The following is a 16,395-nucleotide window of genomic DNA, read 5'->3' on the forward strand; positions in this document are numbered from 1 at the left end:
GTAGTTTTATGTATTTTATTTTAGTTTGATTTTGAATATATTATTTTGTAAGTTTTAGTTAAAAAATGCTTTTATTTAATAATCAAGTTGAAAACCAATTTAAAACTACAACTATAACAACAAAGTTTATGTAATTTGTTTCTCTATTGTGTTATTCTAGTTTAGCTAAATACTATTTCATGTTTAGTTGATACTGAAATCATTTGTTTAACTTTTGTGCATTACAATTTTATTATTATAATTTTTGTAAAACATTTGCTAATGGTAAAATTTGAATAATGGTTTAAAATTAATTATTATAGTTGGAATGCCAGTTTATAGTATAAGATTGAGTGAAAATTCTTAACATTTTGTGATGTAAAATGTTTCTTATCTTGTAACTACCTTTTTTTCAGATTTAGATAAAAAATTAAGTAGTTTTACTCTGGATATAATTTTACTGAAATCTAAGTAAAAAATATGGAAGTTCAATCTAACCACCCAATAAACTTTTTAATTTTGGAGGAACTGAAATTGTTTCGTCAAAGTGTAACAGAAGAAATAAGATCAATCAAGAAAGAAATTATAAATCTTGGAGGAATACTTTCAAGTTTAAAACCTGGCAATTTAAACATAAGCAAAGATTGTTCCCATCCTCAAAGTGAGAATGTTGATATTGATGGACTTTCTGTAGTTAGAATAGAATGTTTTGAAAATACTGATGTAAATTTAAAACCAACGTTTGTTGAGAAAACAAGTAATACATCTAATATTGAAATTTTACCTGACGAAAATTTTACAATTTTTGAGCTAAGAAATGTAAATGCAAATATTGTAAAAGAAGAGCTTATCGACCCTGAATATCAAAATGTCTCAACTATTGATGAAATACATTTAAACAAACACATGCAAAGAAGTCTAGATCCCCCTGAGTTAATTTGTAATGTTTTAAATCAAGAAAACTTAAACAATTTACCAGAATTAAACAATTTACGGAAAAAATATTCATCTAATAGTAAAACCATTACTAACAAAAATGCAACAGATTTTAAGATAGAAAATGTAAATGCTGATAATCTACAAGAAAGGCTTTTCGACCCTGAAGATCAAAATGCCCCAATATATAATCAAATAAATCAAAACAATGGTGTGCAAAGTAATATAGGAGAGATATTTTCAGACATTTTAGAAAAAGAAAGCTTAACCAATCTGCCAGAAAAACCTAAAATTCTTGTCATTAAAGAAGAATTGGGATGTGCAAGTATTGTGAATAATCTACGTAGTAAAAGCAAATCTACACGAAATTCTGAAAATTTTTCAGCTTCTAATATAATCATTAAATCTGTAGTAAATAAACAGGCAAAAAATAAAAACGTTTTAAAGAGAAGTGGTAACAATTTGGAGAGTGATCATAGAAGCATTGAATTATCTTCTAATGTAAAACGGAATCAAACCAAAAGATTTCGTTGTTCATATTTTGAAAAAAGTTTTTATTCGGCTCATAATTTAAAAACCTATGTTAGAATACATACAGGTGAAAAACCATTTCAATGCAATTTCTGCAATAAATGATTTTCTCAGAAGTCTCATTTATTACGTCATACTCGTATACACACAGGTAAAAAACCTTTTTATTGTACCCACTGCAAAAAAAGTTTTTCTACAAGTGTTTATTTAATAACTCATACTCGTATACACACAGGTGAAAAACCATTTAAATGCAATTACTGCAATAAAAGATTTTCTCGGAAGTCTCATTTAATAACTCATACTCGTATACATACAGGTGAAAAACCTTTTCATTGCAAATATTGTAATAAAAGTTTTACTAATTCCTCTTGTTTAAAAAGGCATACTCAAACACACAATCGGCAAAATATTTTTCTGTAATGTTTTAAATTGGATTTTAATTTTTTTGTGTTTATGTTCATGTATTTGTATGTTTATTGGGTATTTTCTTTTTTAAAATACAAGTTTTATTTGCCTTATTTTAAATTTTGTTTTTTTACTGATTGTCTTTCATAAAGTTTATGTAATACATTTCTGTATTGTGTGATTTTAATTTAACGGAATATTATTCTGTGTTTAATTAATATTTAAATCTTTTTGCATTAAAACTTAATTAGTATAATTTTTGTAAAACATATGTTAATAATGAAATTTGAATAATGTTTTAAAATTAACTATTAAAGTTTGACTACCAGTTAATGATATATTATTGAGCATAATGTATTAACACTATTTAATGTAAAATGTTTCGTTATCTTGTAACTACATTATTTTCTACATTTACAATGTAATTACTATAATCTTTAAAAAACATATGCTAATAGTAAAATTTGAATAATGTTTTGAAATTAATTATTAAAATTTGATTACCAGTTTTTAGTATAAGATTGAGTAGAAGGTATTTTTATTATTTGATGTAAAATGTTTCTAATTATTAATCATTTTCTTTTTTTGATTTAGATAAAAAAATTAAGTAGTTTTAACCTGGATTTATTTTTACTGAAACTCAAGTAAAAAACATGGAAGTTCAATCTAACAATTCGATAAACTTTTTAATTTTGGAGGAACTTAAATTATTCCGTCTAAGTGTAACAGAAGAAATGAGATCAATTAAGAAAGAAATTATAAATCTTGGAGATAAATTTACAAGTTTAAAACCTGACAATTTGAATACAAGCAAAAATTGTTCTTATTCCCAAGGTGAAAACGTTGATGTCGATGGACTTTCTGCAGTTAAAGAAGAATACTTTGGAAACACTGATGTAAACTTGCAACCAATGTTTATTGATAATGCGATAGATTCATTCAATAGTAAAACCATTACTAACAAAAATACAACAAACAAGTTAGTAAATGTAAATGTTGATAATCTTCATGAAAGGCTTATTGACCCTGAATATCAAAATGCCTCCATCTATAATGAAATAAATCCAAAGGAATGCATGCAACGTAATCTGGATTTCCCTAAGTTAACTTTGGACTATTCAGAACAAGATAGCCAAAGCAATTTGCTTAAAAAACCTGAAATTTTTGCAATTAAAGAAGAATTGGGATGTTCAAGTATTGTTAATAATCTACGTAGTAAAAGCAAAGCTACACTCAGTTCTGAAAGTTTTTCAGTTTCTAATATAATCATTGAATCTGTAGTGATTAAACAGCCAAAGAATAAAAAAATTTTAAAGAAAAGTGGTAACAATTTGGAGAGTGATCATGGTAGCATTGAATTATCTTCTAATGTAAAACAACAGAATCAAACAAAAAGATTTCGTTGTTCATATTGTAATAAAAGTTTTAAGTGGGCTGTTAACCTTAAGATGCATGTTCGAATACATACAGGTGAAAAACCATATCATTGTACTCACTGCTACAAAAGTTTTTCTGCAAGTGCTCAATTAAAAACACATACTCGTACACATACAGGTGAAAAACCTTATCATTGTACATATTGTGATAAAAGTTTTTCACGGGCTGATCATTTAAAATCTCATACTCGTACACATACAGGTGAAAAACCATTTTATTGTACACACTGTGGTAAAAGTTTTAATCGAGCTGATGCCTTTAAAAACCATACTCGTATACATACAGGTGAAAAACCATTTCATTGTAAATGTTGTGGTAAAACTTTTACTTTTTCTTCTTCATTAAGGAGGCACATTCAAACACACACTTGTTAAACTAGTTTTTTTCTTAGTATTTTAATTTTTTAGTGTTTCTTTTTATTGTTTTTTTTTTTCTTAAAATACAATTTTACAATTCCTTTTTTTTTGATTTAGTTTTTAAATGATTGTCTTTCATATGGTTTATGTAATACTTTCCTGAGTTAAGTAATTTTAATTCAACTGAATATTATTCTGTTAATTTTTTGTTTGACTTTTTTTGCATAACAATGTAATTAGTATAATTTTTGAAAAACGTATGCTAATAGTGAAATTTGAATAATGTTTTAAAATTAATTATTAAAATTTGATCACCAGTTTTTAGTATATGATTTAGTAAAGGGTATTTTTATTATTGGATGTAAAATGTTTCTTATTATTAATCATTTTCTTCTTTTGATTTAGATAAAAAATTAAGTAGTTTTAACCTGGATTTATTTTTACTGAAACCTAAGTAAAAAACATGGAAGTTCAATCTAACAACTCGATAAACTTTTTAATTTTGGAGGAACTTAAATTATTCCGTTTAAGTGTAACAGAAGAAATGAGATCAATTAAGGAAGAAATTATAAATATTGGGAATAAAATTACAAGTTTAAAACCTGACAATTTGAATACAAGCAAAAATTGTTCTTATTCCCAAGGTGAAAACGTTGATGTCGATGGACTTTCTGCAGTTAAAGAAGAATACTTTGGAAACACTGATGTAAACTTGCAACCAATGTTTATTGATAATGCGATAGATTCATCCAATAGTAAAACCATTACTAACAAAAATACAACAAACAAGTTAGTAAATGTAAATGTTGATAATCTTCATGAAAGGCTTATTGACCCTGAATATCAAAATGCCTCCATCTATAATGAAATAAATCCAAAGGAATGCATGCAACGTAATCTGGATTTCCCTAAGTTAACTTTGGACTATTCAGAACAAGATAGCCAAACCAATTTGCTTAAAAAACCTGAAATTTTTGCAATTAAAGAAGAATTGGGATGTTCAAGTATTGTTAATAATCTACGTAGTAAAAGCAAAGCTACACTCAGTTCTGAAAGTTTTTCAGTTTCTAATATAATCATTGAATCTGTAGTGATTAAACAGCCAAAGAATAAAAAAATTTTAAAGAAAAGTGGTAACAATTTAGAGAGTGATCATGGTAGCATTGAATTATCTTCTAATGTAAAACAACAGAATCAAACAAAAAGATTTCGTTGTTCATATTGTAATAAAAGTTTTAAGTGGGCTGTTAACCTTAAGATGCATGTTCGAATACATACAGGTGAAAAACCATATCATTGTACTCACTGCTACAAAAGTTTTTCTGCAAGTGCTCAATTAAAAACACATACTCGTACACATACAGGTGAAAAACCTTATCATTGTACATATTGTGATAAAAGTTTTTCACGGGCTGATCATTTAAAATCTCATACTCATACAGGGGAAAAACCATTTTATTGTACACACTGTGGTAAAAGTTTTAATCGAGCTGATGCCTTTAAAAACTATACTCGTATACATACAGGTGAAAAACCATTTCATTGTAAATCTTGTGGTAAAACTTTTACTTTTTCTTCTTCATTAAGGAGGCACATTCAAACACACACTTGTTAAACTAGTTTTTTTCTTAGTATTTTAATTTTTTAGTGTTTCTTTTTATTGTTTTTTTTTTCTTAAAATACAATTTTACAATTCCTTTGTTTTTGATTTAGTTTTTAAATGATTGTCTTTCATAAGGTTTATGTAATACTTTCCTGAGTTAAGTAATTTTAATTCAATTGAATATTATTCTGTTAATTTTTTGTTTGACTTTTTTTGCATAACAATGTAATTAGTATAATTTTTGAAAAACGTATGCTAATAGTGAAATTTAAATAATGTTTTAAAATTAATTATTAAAATTTGATCACCAGTTTTTAGTATATGATTTAGTAAAGGGTATTTTTATTATTGGATGTAAAATGTTTCTTATTATTAATCATTTTCTTCTTTTGATTTAGATAAAAAATTAAGTAGTTTTAACCTGGATTTATTTTTACTGAAACCTAAGTAAAAAACATGGAAGTTCAATCTAACAACTCGATAAACTTTTTAATTTTAGAGGAACTTAAATTATTCCGTTTAAGTGTAACAGAAGAAATGAGATCAATTAAGGAAGAAATTATAAATATTGGGAATAAAATTACAAGTTTAAAACCTGACAATTTAAATACCAGCAAAGATTGTTTTCGTTCTCAGGGTGAGAATGTTGATGGACTTTCTGCAGTTAAAAAAGAATATTTTGGAAACACTGATGTAAACTTGCAACCAATATTTATTGATAATGCAAGTGATTCATCAAACTTTGAAATCATTACTAACAAAAATACAACAAACAAGTTAGTAAATGTAAATGAAGATATTCAACAAGAAGAGCTTACTGAACCTGAAGGTCAAATTGTCTCAATCTATGGTAAAATAAATCTAGGGGAAAGCATGCAAAGTAGTCCAGGTTTACCTAAGTTAGCTTCGGACATTTCAGAACAGAAAATTCCAACCAATCTCCCAGAAAAACCTAAAATTATTGTCATTAAAGAAGAATTGGGATGTTCAAGTATTGTAAATAATCTACGTAGTAAAAGCAAAGCTACAGAAAATTCTGAAAATTTTTCAGCTTCTAATATGATCATCAAATCTGTAGTATATAAACAGCTGAAGAACAAAATGGTTTTAAAGAAAAATGGTAACAATTTAAGGAGTGATCATATTTGCATTGAATTATCTTCTAAGGTAAAACGGAATCAAACCAAAAGATTTCGTTGTTCATATTGTAATAAAGGTTTTAATAAAGCTAATAATCTTAAAATGCACATTCGAATACACACAGGTGAAAAACCTTTTCATTGTACTTATTGTAATAAACGTTTCTCCCAAAATGTTCATTTAGAAACTCATAATCGAATACACACAGGTGAAAGACCATTTCAGTGTACAAATTGTGATAAAAGTTTTTCTCAAAAATCTCATTTAATATCTCATACTCGAATGCATACAGGTGAAAAACCATTTCATTGCAAACGTTGTGATAAAAGTTTTTCTCAGAAGCCCAATTTGGTATCTCATACTCGTATGCATACAGGTGAAAAACCATTTTATTGCAAACATTGTGATAAAAGTTTTTCTTATTCCAAAACTTTGAAGAGGCATACTCAAACACACGCTCAATAAATTTTTTTTTTCTTTAATGTTTTAAATTGGATTTTAACTTTTTTTGTGTTCATGTTCATGTTTTGTATGTTTATCGGTTAATTTTCTTTTTTTAGAATTTCATTTTGAGTTTGCCTTATTTTAAATTTAGTTTTTTTTACTGATTGTCTTTCATAAAGTTTATGTAATACATTTCCGTATTGTGTGATTTTAGTTTAACTGAATATTATTCTGTGTTTAATTAATATTTAAATCTTTTTGCATTGGAACTTAATTAGTATAATCTTTGTAAAACATTTGCTAAGAATGAAATTTGAATAATGTTTTGAAATTAATTATTAAAACTTGATTACCAGTTTATAGTATAAGATTGAGTAAAAGGTGTTAACACTATTTGATGTAAAATGTTTCTATGTTGTAACTACATTTTTTTTAGATTTAGATAACAAATTAAGTAGTTTTACTCTGGATTTAATTTTACTGAAATCTATGTAAAAATATGGAAATTCAATCTGACCACCCAATAAACTTTTTAATTTTGGAAGAACTGAAATTGTTTCGTCAAAGTGTAACAGAAGAATTGAGATCAATCAAGCAAGAAATTATAAATCTTGAAGGAATATTTACAAGTTTAAAACCTGACAATTTGAATATAGACAAAGCTTGTTTTTATTCCCAAGGTGAAAACGTTGATATTGACGGATGTTCTGCAGTTAAAAAAGAATATTTTGGAAACACTGATGTAAACTTGCAACCAATGTTTATTGATAATGCAAGTGATTCATCAAACCTTGAAATCATTACTAACAAAAATACAACAAACAAGTTAGTAAATGTAAATCAAGATAGTCAACAGTAAAGGCTTATTAAACCTGGAGATCAAAATGTGTCTATCTATAACGAAATATATTCAAAGGAAAGCATGCAAAGTAATCTGGATTCTCCTAAGTTAACTTTGGACTCTTTAGAACAAAAAAGCCGAACCAATCCGCTTGAAAAACCTAAAATACTTGCAATTAAAGAAGAATTGGAATGTTCAAGTATTGTGCATCACTTACGTAGTAAAAGCAAAGCTACACAAAGTTCTGAAAGTTTTTCGGCTTCTAATATGACTATCAAATCTGTAGTGAATAAACTGCCAAACAATAAAAAGGTTTTAAAGAAAAGTGGTAACAATTTGGAAAGTGATCATGGTAACATTGAATTATCTTCTAATGTAAAACAGAATCAAACCAAAAGATTTCATTGTACATATTGTAATAAAAGTTTTTCTTTGGCTCATAATTTAAAAACTCATGTTCGAATACACACAGGTAAAAAAGCTTATTATTGCACATCTTTTAATAAAAGTTTTGCTTGTACTATAAATTTTAAAAATCATACACAAATACATACAGGTGAAAAACCCTTTAAATGCATTTACTGCAAAGGAAAATTTACTCAGAAAAATCATTTAATAACTCATACTCGTATACATTCAGGTGAAAAACCTTATCATTGCAAATATTGTGATAAAAGTTTTACTTAGAATGCTTCTTTAAAAAACCATACTCGAATACATACAGGTGAAAAACCTTGTCATTGCAAATATTGTGACAAAAACCTTTACAAATTCTTTTTCTTTAAAGAGGCATACTCAAATACACACTCGTTAAATAATTTTTCCTTAATGTTTTAAATTGTTTTTTGTTTTATTTGTGTTTGCATGTTTATAGGTTGTTTTAGTTTATTAAAATACAAATTTATTTTCGTTGCTTGGTAATGTAAAATATCGATGTATTTTATTTGCATTTATTTAATACACAGTTCCTTTTTTCCTAGATTTAAATACACAGGTTTAGGAATTTGACATACATTTTATCTTAAAATTAAAAATAATATTTACAAGTATGGAATCTGGACCTAACAATTCAATTAACTTTTTAATTTTGGAGGAATTGCGATCAATCAAGAAAGAAATTATAAATCTTGGAGGAATATTTACAAGTTTAAAACCTGGCAATTTAAACATAAGCAAAGATTGTTCCCATCCTCAAAGTGAGAATGTTGATATTGATGGACTTTCTGTAGTTAGAATAGAATGTTTTAAAAATACTAATGTAAATTTAAAACCAATTTTTATTGAGAAAACAAGTAATACATCTAATATTGAAATTTTACCTGACGAAAATTTTACAACTTCTGAGCTAAGAAATGTAAATGCAAATATTGTAAAAAAAGAGCTTATCGACCCTGAATATCAAAATGCCTCAACTATTGATGAAATACATTTAAACAAACACATGCAAAGAAGTCTAGATCCCCCTGAGTTAATTTGTAATGTTTTAAATCAAGAAAACTTAAACAATTTACCAGAATTAAACAATTTACCGAAAATCGTTGCAATTAAAGAAGAATTAAAGTGTTCCAGTTGTGTGAGTAATCCAAGAAGTAAAGGTAAATCTAAAATTCTTGAAAGTGCTTTAGTGTCAAAAGACATCAACTATTCTAAAGTTAAAAAACAGCAAAACAACAAAAAGGATTTAAAGTCAAATGGAAACGGATCAAAGAGTAAACATATTGTTGGTGAATTATCTTCCTTTGTAAAACAAACCCAAACCAAACGATTTCATTGTACATATTGTGATAAAAATTTTACAAAGGCTGATCATCTTAAAAGGCATGCTCGAATACACACGGGTGAAAAACCATTTCATTGTACATATTGTGATAAAAGTTTTAATCGAGCTGATACACTTAAAGACCATACTCGTATACATACAGGTGAAAAACCTTATCATTGTGCCCATTGTAATAAAAGTTTTGCAGTAGCTTCTAATTTAAAATATCATACTCGTACACATACAGGTGAAAAACCCTTTCATTGTAAATCTTGTGGTAAAACTTTTGCTTTTGCCTCTTCATTAAGGAAGCACATTCAAACACACACTCGTTAAACTAGTTTTTTCTTTGATATTTTAATTTTTTTTATTTTTATTGTTTTTAGTAAAATTTGAATAATGTTTTGAAATTAATTATCATAGTTGGAATACCAGTATATAGTGTACGATTGAATAAAAGGTATTTTTATTATTTGATGTAAAATGTTTCTTATTATTAATCATTTGCTTATTTTGATTTAGATAAAAAAAAGTTAAGTAGTTTTACCCTGGATTCATTTTTACTAAAACCTAAGTAAAAAATATGGAAGTTCAAGCTAACCCCTCCATTAACTGTTTAATTTTGGAGGAATTGAAATTATTTTGTCAAAATGTAACAGAAGAAATGAGATCAATTAAGAAAGAAATTATCAATCTTGGAGATAAATTTACAAATTTAAAATCTGACAATTTGAATACAAGCAAAAATTGTTCTTATTCCCAAGGTGAAAACGTTGATGTCGATGGACGTTCTGCAGTTAAGGAAGAATACTTTGGAAACACTGATGTAAACTTGCAACCAATGTTTATTGATAACGCGATAGATTTATCAAATAGTAAAACCATTACTAACAAAAATACAACAGATTTTAAGATAGAAAATGTAAATGCTGATAATCTTCATGAAAGGCTTATTGACCCTGAATATCAAAATGCCTTCATCTATAATGAAATAAATCCAAAGGAATGCATGCAACGTAATCTGGATTTTCCTAAGTTAACTTTGGACTATTCAGAACAAGATAGCCAAAGCAATTTGCTTAAAAAAACTAAAATTTTTGCAATTAAAGAAGAATTGGGATGTTCAAGTATTGTCAATAATCTACGTAGTAAAAGCAAAGCTACACAAAGTTCTAAAAGTTTTTCAGCTTCTAATATAATCATCGAATCTGTAGTGATTAAACAACCAAAGAAAAAAAGGGTTTTAAAGAAAAGTGGTAACAATTTGGGGAGTGATCATAGTAGCATTAAATTATCTTCTAATGTAAAACAACAGAATCAAATCAAAAGATTTCGTTGTTCATATTGTGATAAAAGTTATAAGTGGGCTGATAACCTTAAGATGCATGTTGGTATACACACAGGTGAAAAACCATATCATTGTACTCACTGCTACAAAAGTTTTTTTGCAAGTGCTCAATTAAAAAGACATACTCGTACACATACAGGTGAAAAACCTTATCATTGTACATACTGTGATAAAAGTTTTGCACGGGCTGATCATTTAAAATCTCATACTCGTACACATACAGATGAAAAACCATTTCATTGTACACATTGTGGTAAAAGTTTTAATCGAGCTGATGCCCTTAAAAACCATACTCGTATACATACAGGTGAAAAACCTTATCATTGCGAATTTTGTGATAAAAGTTTTGCACGGGCTGATCATTTAAAATCTCATGCTCGTACACATACAGGTGAAAAACCTTATCATTGTACATATTGTGATAAAAGTTTTAAACGGGCTGATGCCCTTAAAAACCATATTCGAATACATACAGGTGAAAAACCATTTTATTGTAAATCTTGTGGTAAAACTTTTACTTTTGCCTTTTCTTTAACGAAGCACATTCAAACACACACTCATTAAACTAGGTTTTTCTTTGATATTTTAATGTAAATTTTTAATTTTTTTGTGTCTATCTTAATTTTTTAATTGTATTTTTTCTAAGGCACAATTTTACGTTTGCCTTGTTTGGTACTTAGTATTTTTATTGATAAACATTCATAAAGTTTATGTAATTCTTTTCTGTATTGCGCAATTTTTATTTAGTTGAATCATATTCTGTGTTTAAATGATACTTAAATTATTCGAATGAACTTTTTTACAATTTAATTAAAGTTTAATTCTTATATTTAATGTTTTAAAATTAGTGTTAAAATTCGATTTCCAGTTGAAAATATTTGGTTAACAGTGTAAATATTATTTGATGTAAAATGTTTGCTATTAATAATTACATTTGTTTAGATTTAGATAAATATTTTAGGTAAATTTACTCTGGATTTAATTTTACTAAAATTTAAGTAAAAAAATATGGAAGTTCAATCCAACTACTCCATAAACTTTTTAATTTTGGAGGAACTGAAATTATTTTATTTAATCAAAGTGTAACAGAGGAAATGAGATTAATCGGAGAAGAAATTATAAATATTGGGGATAAATTTACAAGTTTAAAACCTGACAATTTAAATACCAGCAAAGATTGTTCTTTTTCCCAAAGTGATAATGTTGAATTTGATGGTATTTCTGCAGTTAAAATCGAAAATTTTGAAAACACCAAGGCAATTGATACACCAAATCTTAATATTATTATAGACAACAAAACCACAGATTTTGAGTTTAGAAATGTAGATGCAGGAAATCTACAAAAAAAGCTTATTGACCCTCTAGATCAAAATATCTTAATCAGCGATGAAAGAAATTTGAACAAAAGTTTGCAAAGTAGTTTAGATCCATTTAAGTTAAATTTAGACATTTTAGATGGAAAGCTCAAATGATTTACAAGTATTAAACAATTTACCCAAAATACTTGCAATTAAAAAAGGATTGGAATATTCAAGAATTGTAGATAACTTGCGAAGTGAAAACGAAGTTACACAAAATTCTGAAAATTTTTCAGCTTCTAATATAATCATTAAATCTGTAGTGAATAAACAGCCAAAAAATAAAAAGGGTTTAAAGAAAAGTGGTAACAATTTGGAGAGTGATCATAGAAGCATTGAATTATCTTTTAATGTAAAACGGAATCAAACCAAAAGACTTCGATGTTCATATTGTGATAAAAGTTTTTCTTTGGCTGGTAATTTGAAAACACATATTCGAATACACACAGGTGAAAAACCATTTCATTGCACAGATTGTGATAAAAGTTTTTCTTTGGCTGGTAATTTGAAAACACATACACGAATACATACAGGTGAAAAACCATTCAAATGCATTTACTGCAATAAAACATTTTTTCAAAAGTCTCATTTAATATCTCATACTCGTATACATACAGGTGAAAAACCATTTTAATACAAATATTGCAATAACAGTTTTACATTAGGCAAAATATTTTCCTGTAATGTTTTAAATTGGATTTTAATTTTTTTGTGTTTATGTTCATGTATTTGTATGTTTATTGAGTATTTTCTTTTTTTAAAATACAAGTTTCATTTGCCTTGTTTTAAATTTAGTTTTTTACTGATTGTCTTTCATAAAGTTTATGTAATACATTTTTGTATTGTGTGATTTTAGTTTAACTGAATATTATTCTGTGTTTAATTAATATTTAAATCTTTTTGCATTGGAACTTAATTAGTATAATCCTTGTAAAACATATGTTAATAGTGAAATTTGAATAATGTTTTAAAATTAATTATTAAAGTTTGACTACCAGTTAATAATATATTATTGAGTTTAACGTATTAACACTCTTTAATGTAAAATGTTTCTTATCTTGTACTTACATTCTTTTTTACATTTACAATGTAATTACTATAATCTTAAAAAAACATATGCTAATAGTAAAATTTGAATAATGTTCTGAAATTAATTATTAAAATTTGATTACCAGTTTTTAGTATAAGATTGAGAAAAAGGTATTTTTATTATTTGATGTAAAATGTTTCTAATTATTAATCAATTTCTTTTTTTGATTTAGATAAAAAAATTAAGTAGTTTTAACCTGGATTTATTTTTACTGAAACCTAAGTAAAAAACATGGAAGTTCAATCTAACAATTCGATAAACTTTTTAATTTTGGAGGAACTTAAATTATTCCGTCTAAGTGTAACAGAAGAAATGAGATCAATTAAGGAAGAAATTATAAATATTGGGAATAAAATTACAAGTTTAAAACCTAACATCTTAAATATCAGCAAAGATTGTTTTTGTACTCAAGGTGAGAATGTTGATTTTGATGGACTTTCTGCAGATAAAGAAGAATATTTGGAAAACACTGATGTAAACTTGCAACCAATGTTTATTGATATTGCAATAGATTCATCTAATAGTAAAACCATTACTAACAAAAATGCAACAGATTTTAAGATAGAAAATGTAAATGCTGATAATCTACAAGAAAGGCTTTTCGACCCTGAAGATCAAAATGCCCCAATATATAATCAAATAAATCAAAACAATGGTGTGCAAAGTAATATAGGAGAGATATTTTCAGACATTTTAGAAAAAGAAAGCTTAACCAATCTGCCAAAAAAGACTAAAATTTTTGTCATTAAAGAAGAATTGGGGTGTTCAAGTATTGTGAAAAATCTAAGTAGTAAAAGCAAAGCTACACAAAACTCTGAAAGTTTTTTAGCTTCTAATATAATCTATAAATCTGTAGTGATTAAACAGCCAAAGAACAAAAATATTAAAAAAAAAAGTTGTAATAGTTTGGAGAGTGATCATAGTAGCATTGAATTATTTTCTAATGTAAAACAGAATCAAACCAAAAGATTTTGTTGTTCATATTGTGATAAAAATTTTTCTTTGGCTAATAATTTGAAAACACATATTCGTTTACACACAGGTGAAAAACCATTTCATTGCACGTATTGTGATAAAAGTTTTAATCAGGCTGAAAATCTTAAAAAGCATGTTCGAATACACACAGGTGAAAAACCATTTTATTGCACATATTGTAGTAAAAGTTTTGCTTGTACTTCAAATTTAAAAAATCATACACGAATACATACAGGTGAAAAACCATTTAAATGCATTTACTGCATAGGAAGATTTACTCAGAAATCTCATTTAATAACTCATACTCGTATACATACAGGTGAAAAACCTTATCATTGCAAATATTGTGATAAAAGATTTACAAATTCTTTTTCTTTAAAGAGGCATACACAAACACACACTCGGTAAAATGTTTTTCTTTAACAAGCTAGTTTAAATTTAAAATTGGCTTAAAATGTTTTTGTTTATTAAAATACAAATTTATGTTTATTTTGTATTTAGTTACCTTTGTATTTGCTTGGTAATGTAAAATATTAGTGTATTATGTATTTTATTTCAGCTTGACTTAGTGTGTATTGTTTTGTAAATTTTAGTTTAAAAAGTTTGTCTAATGCATTTATATAATACGCATTAATTTTTTTTTCTTAGATTTAAATACACAGGTTTAGGAATTTGAAATACATTTTGTCTTAAAATTAAAAATAATATTTACAAGTATGGAATCTGAAACTAACAATTCAATTAACTTTTTAATTTTGGAGGAATTGAGATCAATTAAAAAAGAAATTATAAATCTTGGGGAAAAATTTACAAGTTTAAAACCTGACAATTTAAACATAGGCAAAGATTGTTCCCATCCTCAAAGTGAGAATGTTGACTTTGATGGACTTTCTGCAGTTAGAATAAAATGTTTTGGAAACACTGATGTAAACTTGCAACCAATGTTTATTGATAATGCAAGTGATACATCAAATATTAAAATCATTACTAACAAAAATACAACAAACAAGTTAGTAAATGTGAATGCTGATAATCAACAAGAAGGGCTTATTGACCCTAAGAAGCGAATTGCCTTAAGCCATAAAGAAATAAATCATAACGATAGTATTCAAAGTAGTCTAGATCTTCCTGAGTTAACTTTGGACATTTTAAATCAAAAAAGCTTAAACAATTTAACTAAAGTTCTTGCGATAAAAGAAGAATTGGGATGTTTAAATAGTATGAATAAAATACAAACTAAAAGTAAAACTACTCCTAATTCTGATTTTGATTTGATCATTAAATCTGTAGTTAAAAAAACGCCAAAAAACAAAAATGTTTTTAAGCAAAGTGGCAACAGTTCAAAAAAGAATCATAGTAGCAGTGAATTATCTTGTAAAATAAAACAGAATCAACCTAAACAATTTCATTGCACATATTGTGATAAAAACTTTTCTCAAAAGTCTGTTTTAATAACTCATACTCGTACACACACAGGTGAAAAACCATTTCATTGCACTTTTTGCAATAGAAAATTTTCTCAGAACACTAATTTAATATCTCATACTCGTATACATACAGGTGAAAAACCTTATCATTGCAAATATTGTAATAAAAGTTTCACACAAGTCGATTGTCTTAAAATGCATGTATGAATACACACAGGTGAAAAACCTTATCATTGCAAATATTGTAATAAAAGTTTCACACGAGTCGATTGTCTTAAAATGCATGTTCGAATACACACAGGTGAAAAACCTCATCATTGTACTTACTGCAATAAAAGATTTTCACAGAAGCCTCGTTTAATATCTCATACTCGTATACATACAGGTGAAAAACCATTTTATTGCAAGTTTTGTGATAAAAGTTTTATGTCTTCCTCTACCCTCAAGAAGCATGCTCAAATACACACTCGCTAATACTTGTTGTTGTCATTGTAGATTTTAAATCGCATTTCTTTTTATTTTTTGATGTTTATTTAATTGTAAGTTCAATGGTTGATTTTGTGTATTAAAATACGAAATTTTGTTTGTCCCATTTTGTTTTCAGTTTTCCTTTGTACTCTCTTTATATTAAAACATTATAGTTTTATGTATTTTATAGTTTGATTTTAAATATATTATTTTATAAGTTTTAGTTTAAAAATGTTTGATTTAATAATCAATTACGTTAAAAAAGTTGAAAACCAATTTAAAACTACAACTATAA

General features: G+C 26.4%; 3 protein-coding genes and 1 pseudogene across 3 annotated transcripts; all 4 read left to right on the forward strand.

The window, feature by feature from the left end:
* The first annotated feature begins 459 nt into the window (after positions 1-459).
* LOC145742451 (uncharacterized) lies at positions 460-3,665 on the forward strand (annotated as a pseudogene).
* A 526-nt stretch (positions 3,666-4,191) lies between these two features.
* Positions 4,192-16,217, forward strand: LOC145742461 (uncharacterized). Its single transcript, XM_082560241.1, is given in 11 exon segments — positions 4,192-5,241; positions 6,499-6,846; positions 7,751-8,147; positions 8,232-8,315; positions 8,400-8,484; positions 8,723-9,765; positions 10,094-10,817; positions 10,902-11,257; positions 12,590-12,757; positions 14,273-14,546; positions 15,620-16,217. Coding segments are annotated over 11 exon segments (5,016 nt in total). The 3' UTR covers positions 16,107-16,217.
* On the forward strand, positions 7,295-7,828 carry LOC145763374 (uncharacterized). The gene has a single exon (XM_082574811.1). The coding sequence runs from the start codon at positions 7,334-7,336 to the stop codon at positions 7,691-7,693; it is 360 nt and encodes a 119-aa protein (XP_082430937.1). The 5' UTR covers positions 7,295-7,333; the 3' UTR covers positions 7,694-7,828.
* LOC145763373 (uncharacterized) lies at positions 11,839-12,356 on the forward strand. The gene has a single exon (XM_082574810.1). The coding sequence runs from the start codon at positions 11,877-11,879 to the stop codon at positions 12,252-12,254; it is 378 nt and encodes a 125-aa protein (XP_082430936.1). The 5' UTR covers positions 11,839-11,876; the 3' UTR covers positions 12,255-12,356.
* Positions 16,218-16,395: the final 178 nt, after the last annotated feature.

This window comes from Corella eumyota, chromosome 1 (assembly GCF_963082875.1).
Source record: "Corella eumyota chromosome 1, kaCorEumy4.1, whole genome shotgun sequence".
Lineage (NCBI taxonomy): Eukaryota > Metazoa > Chordata > Ascidiacea > Phlebobranchia > Corellidae > Corella > Corella eumyota.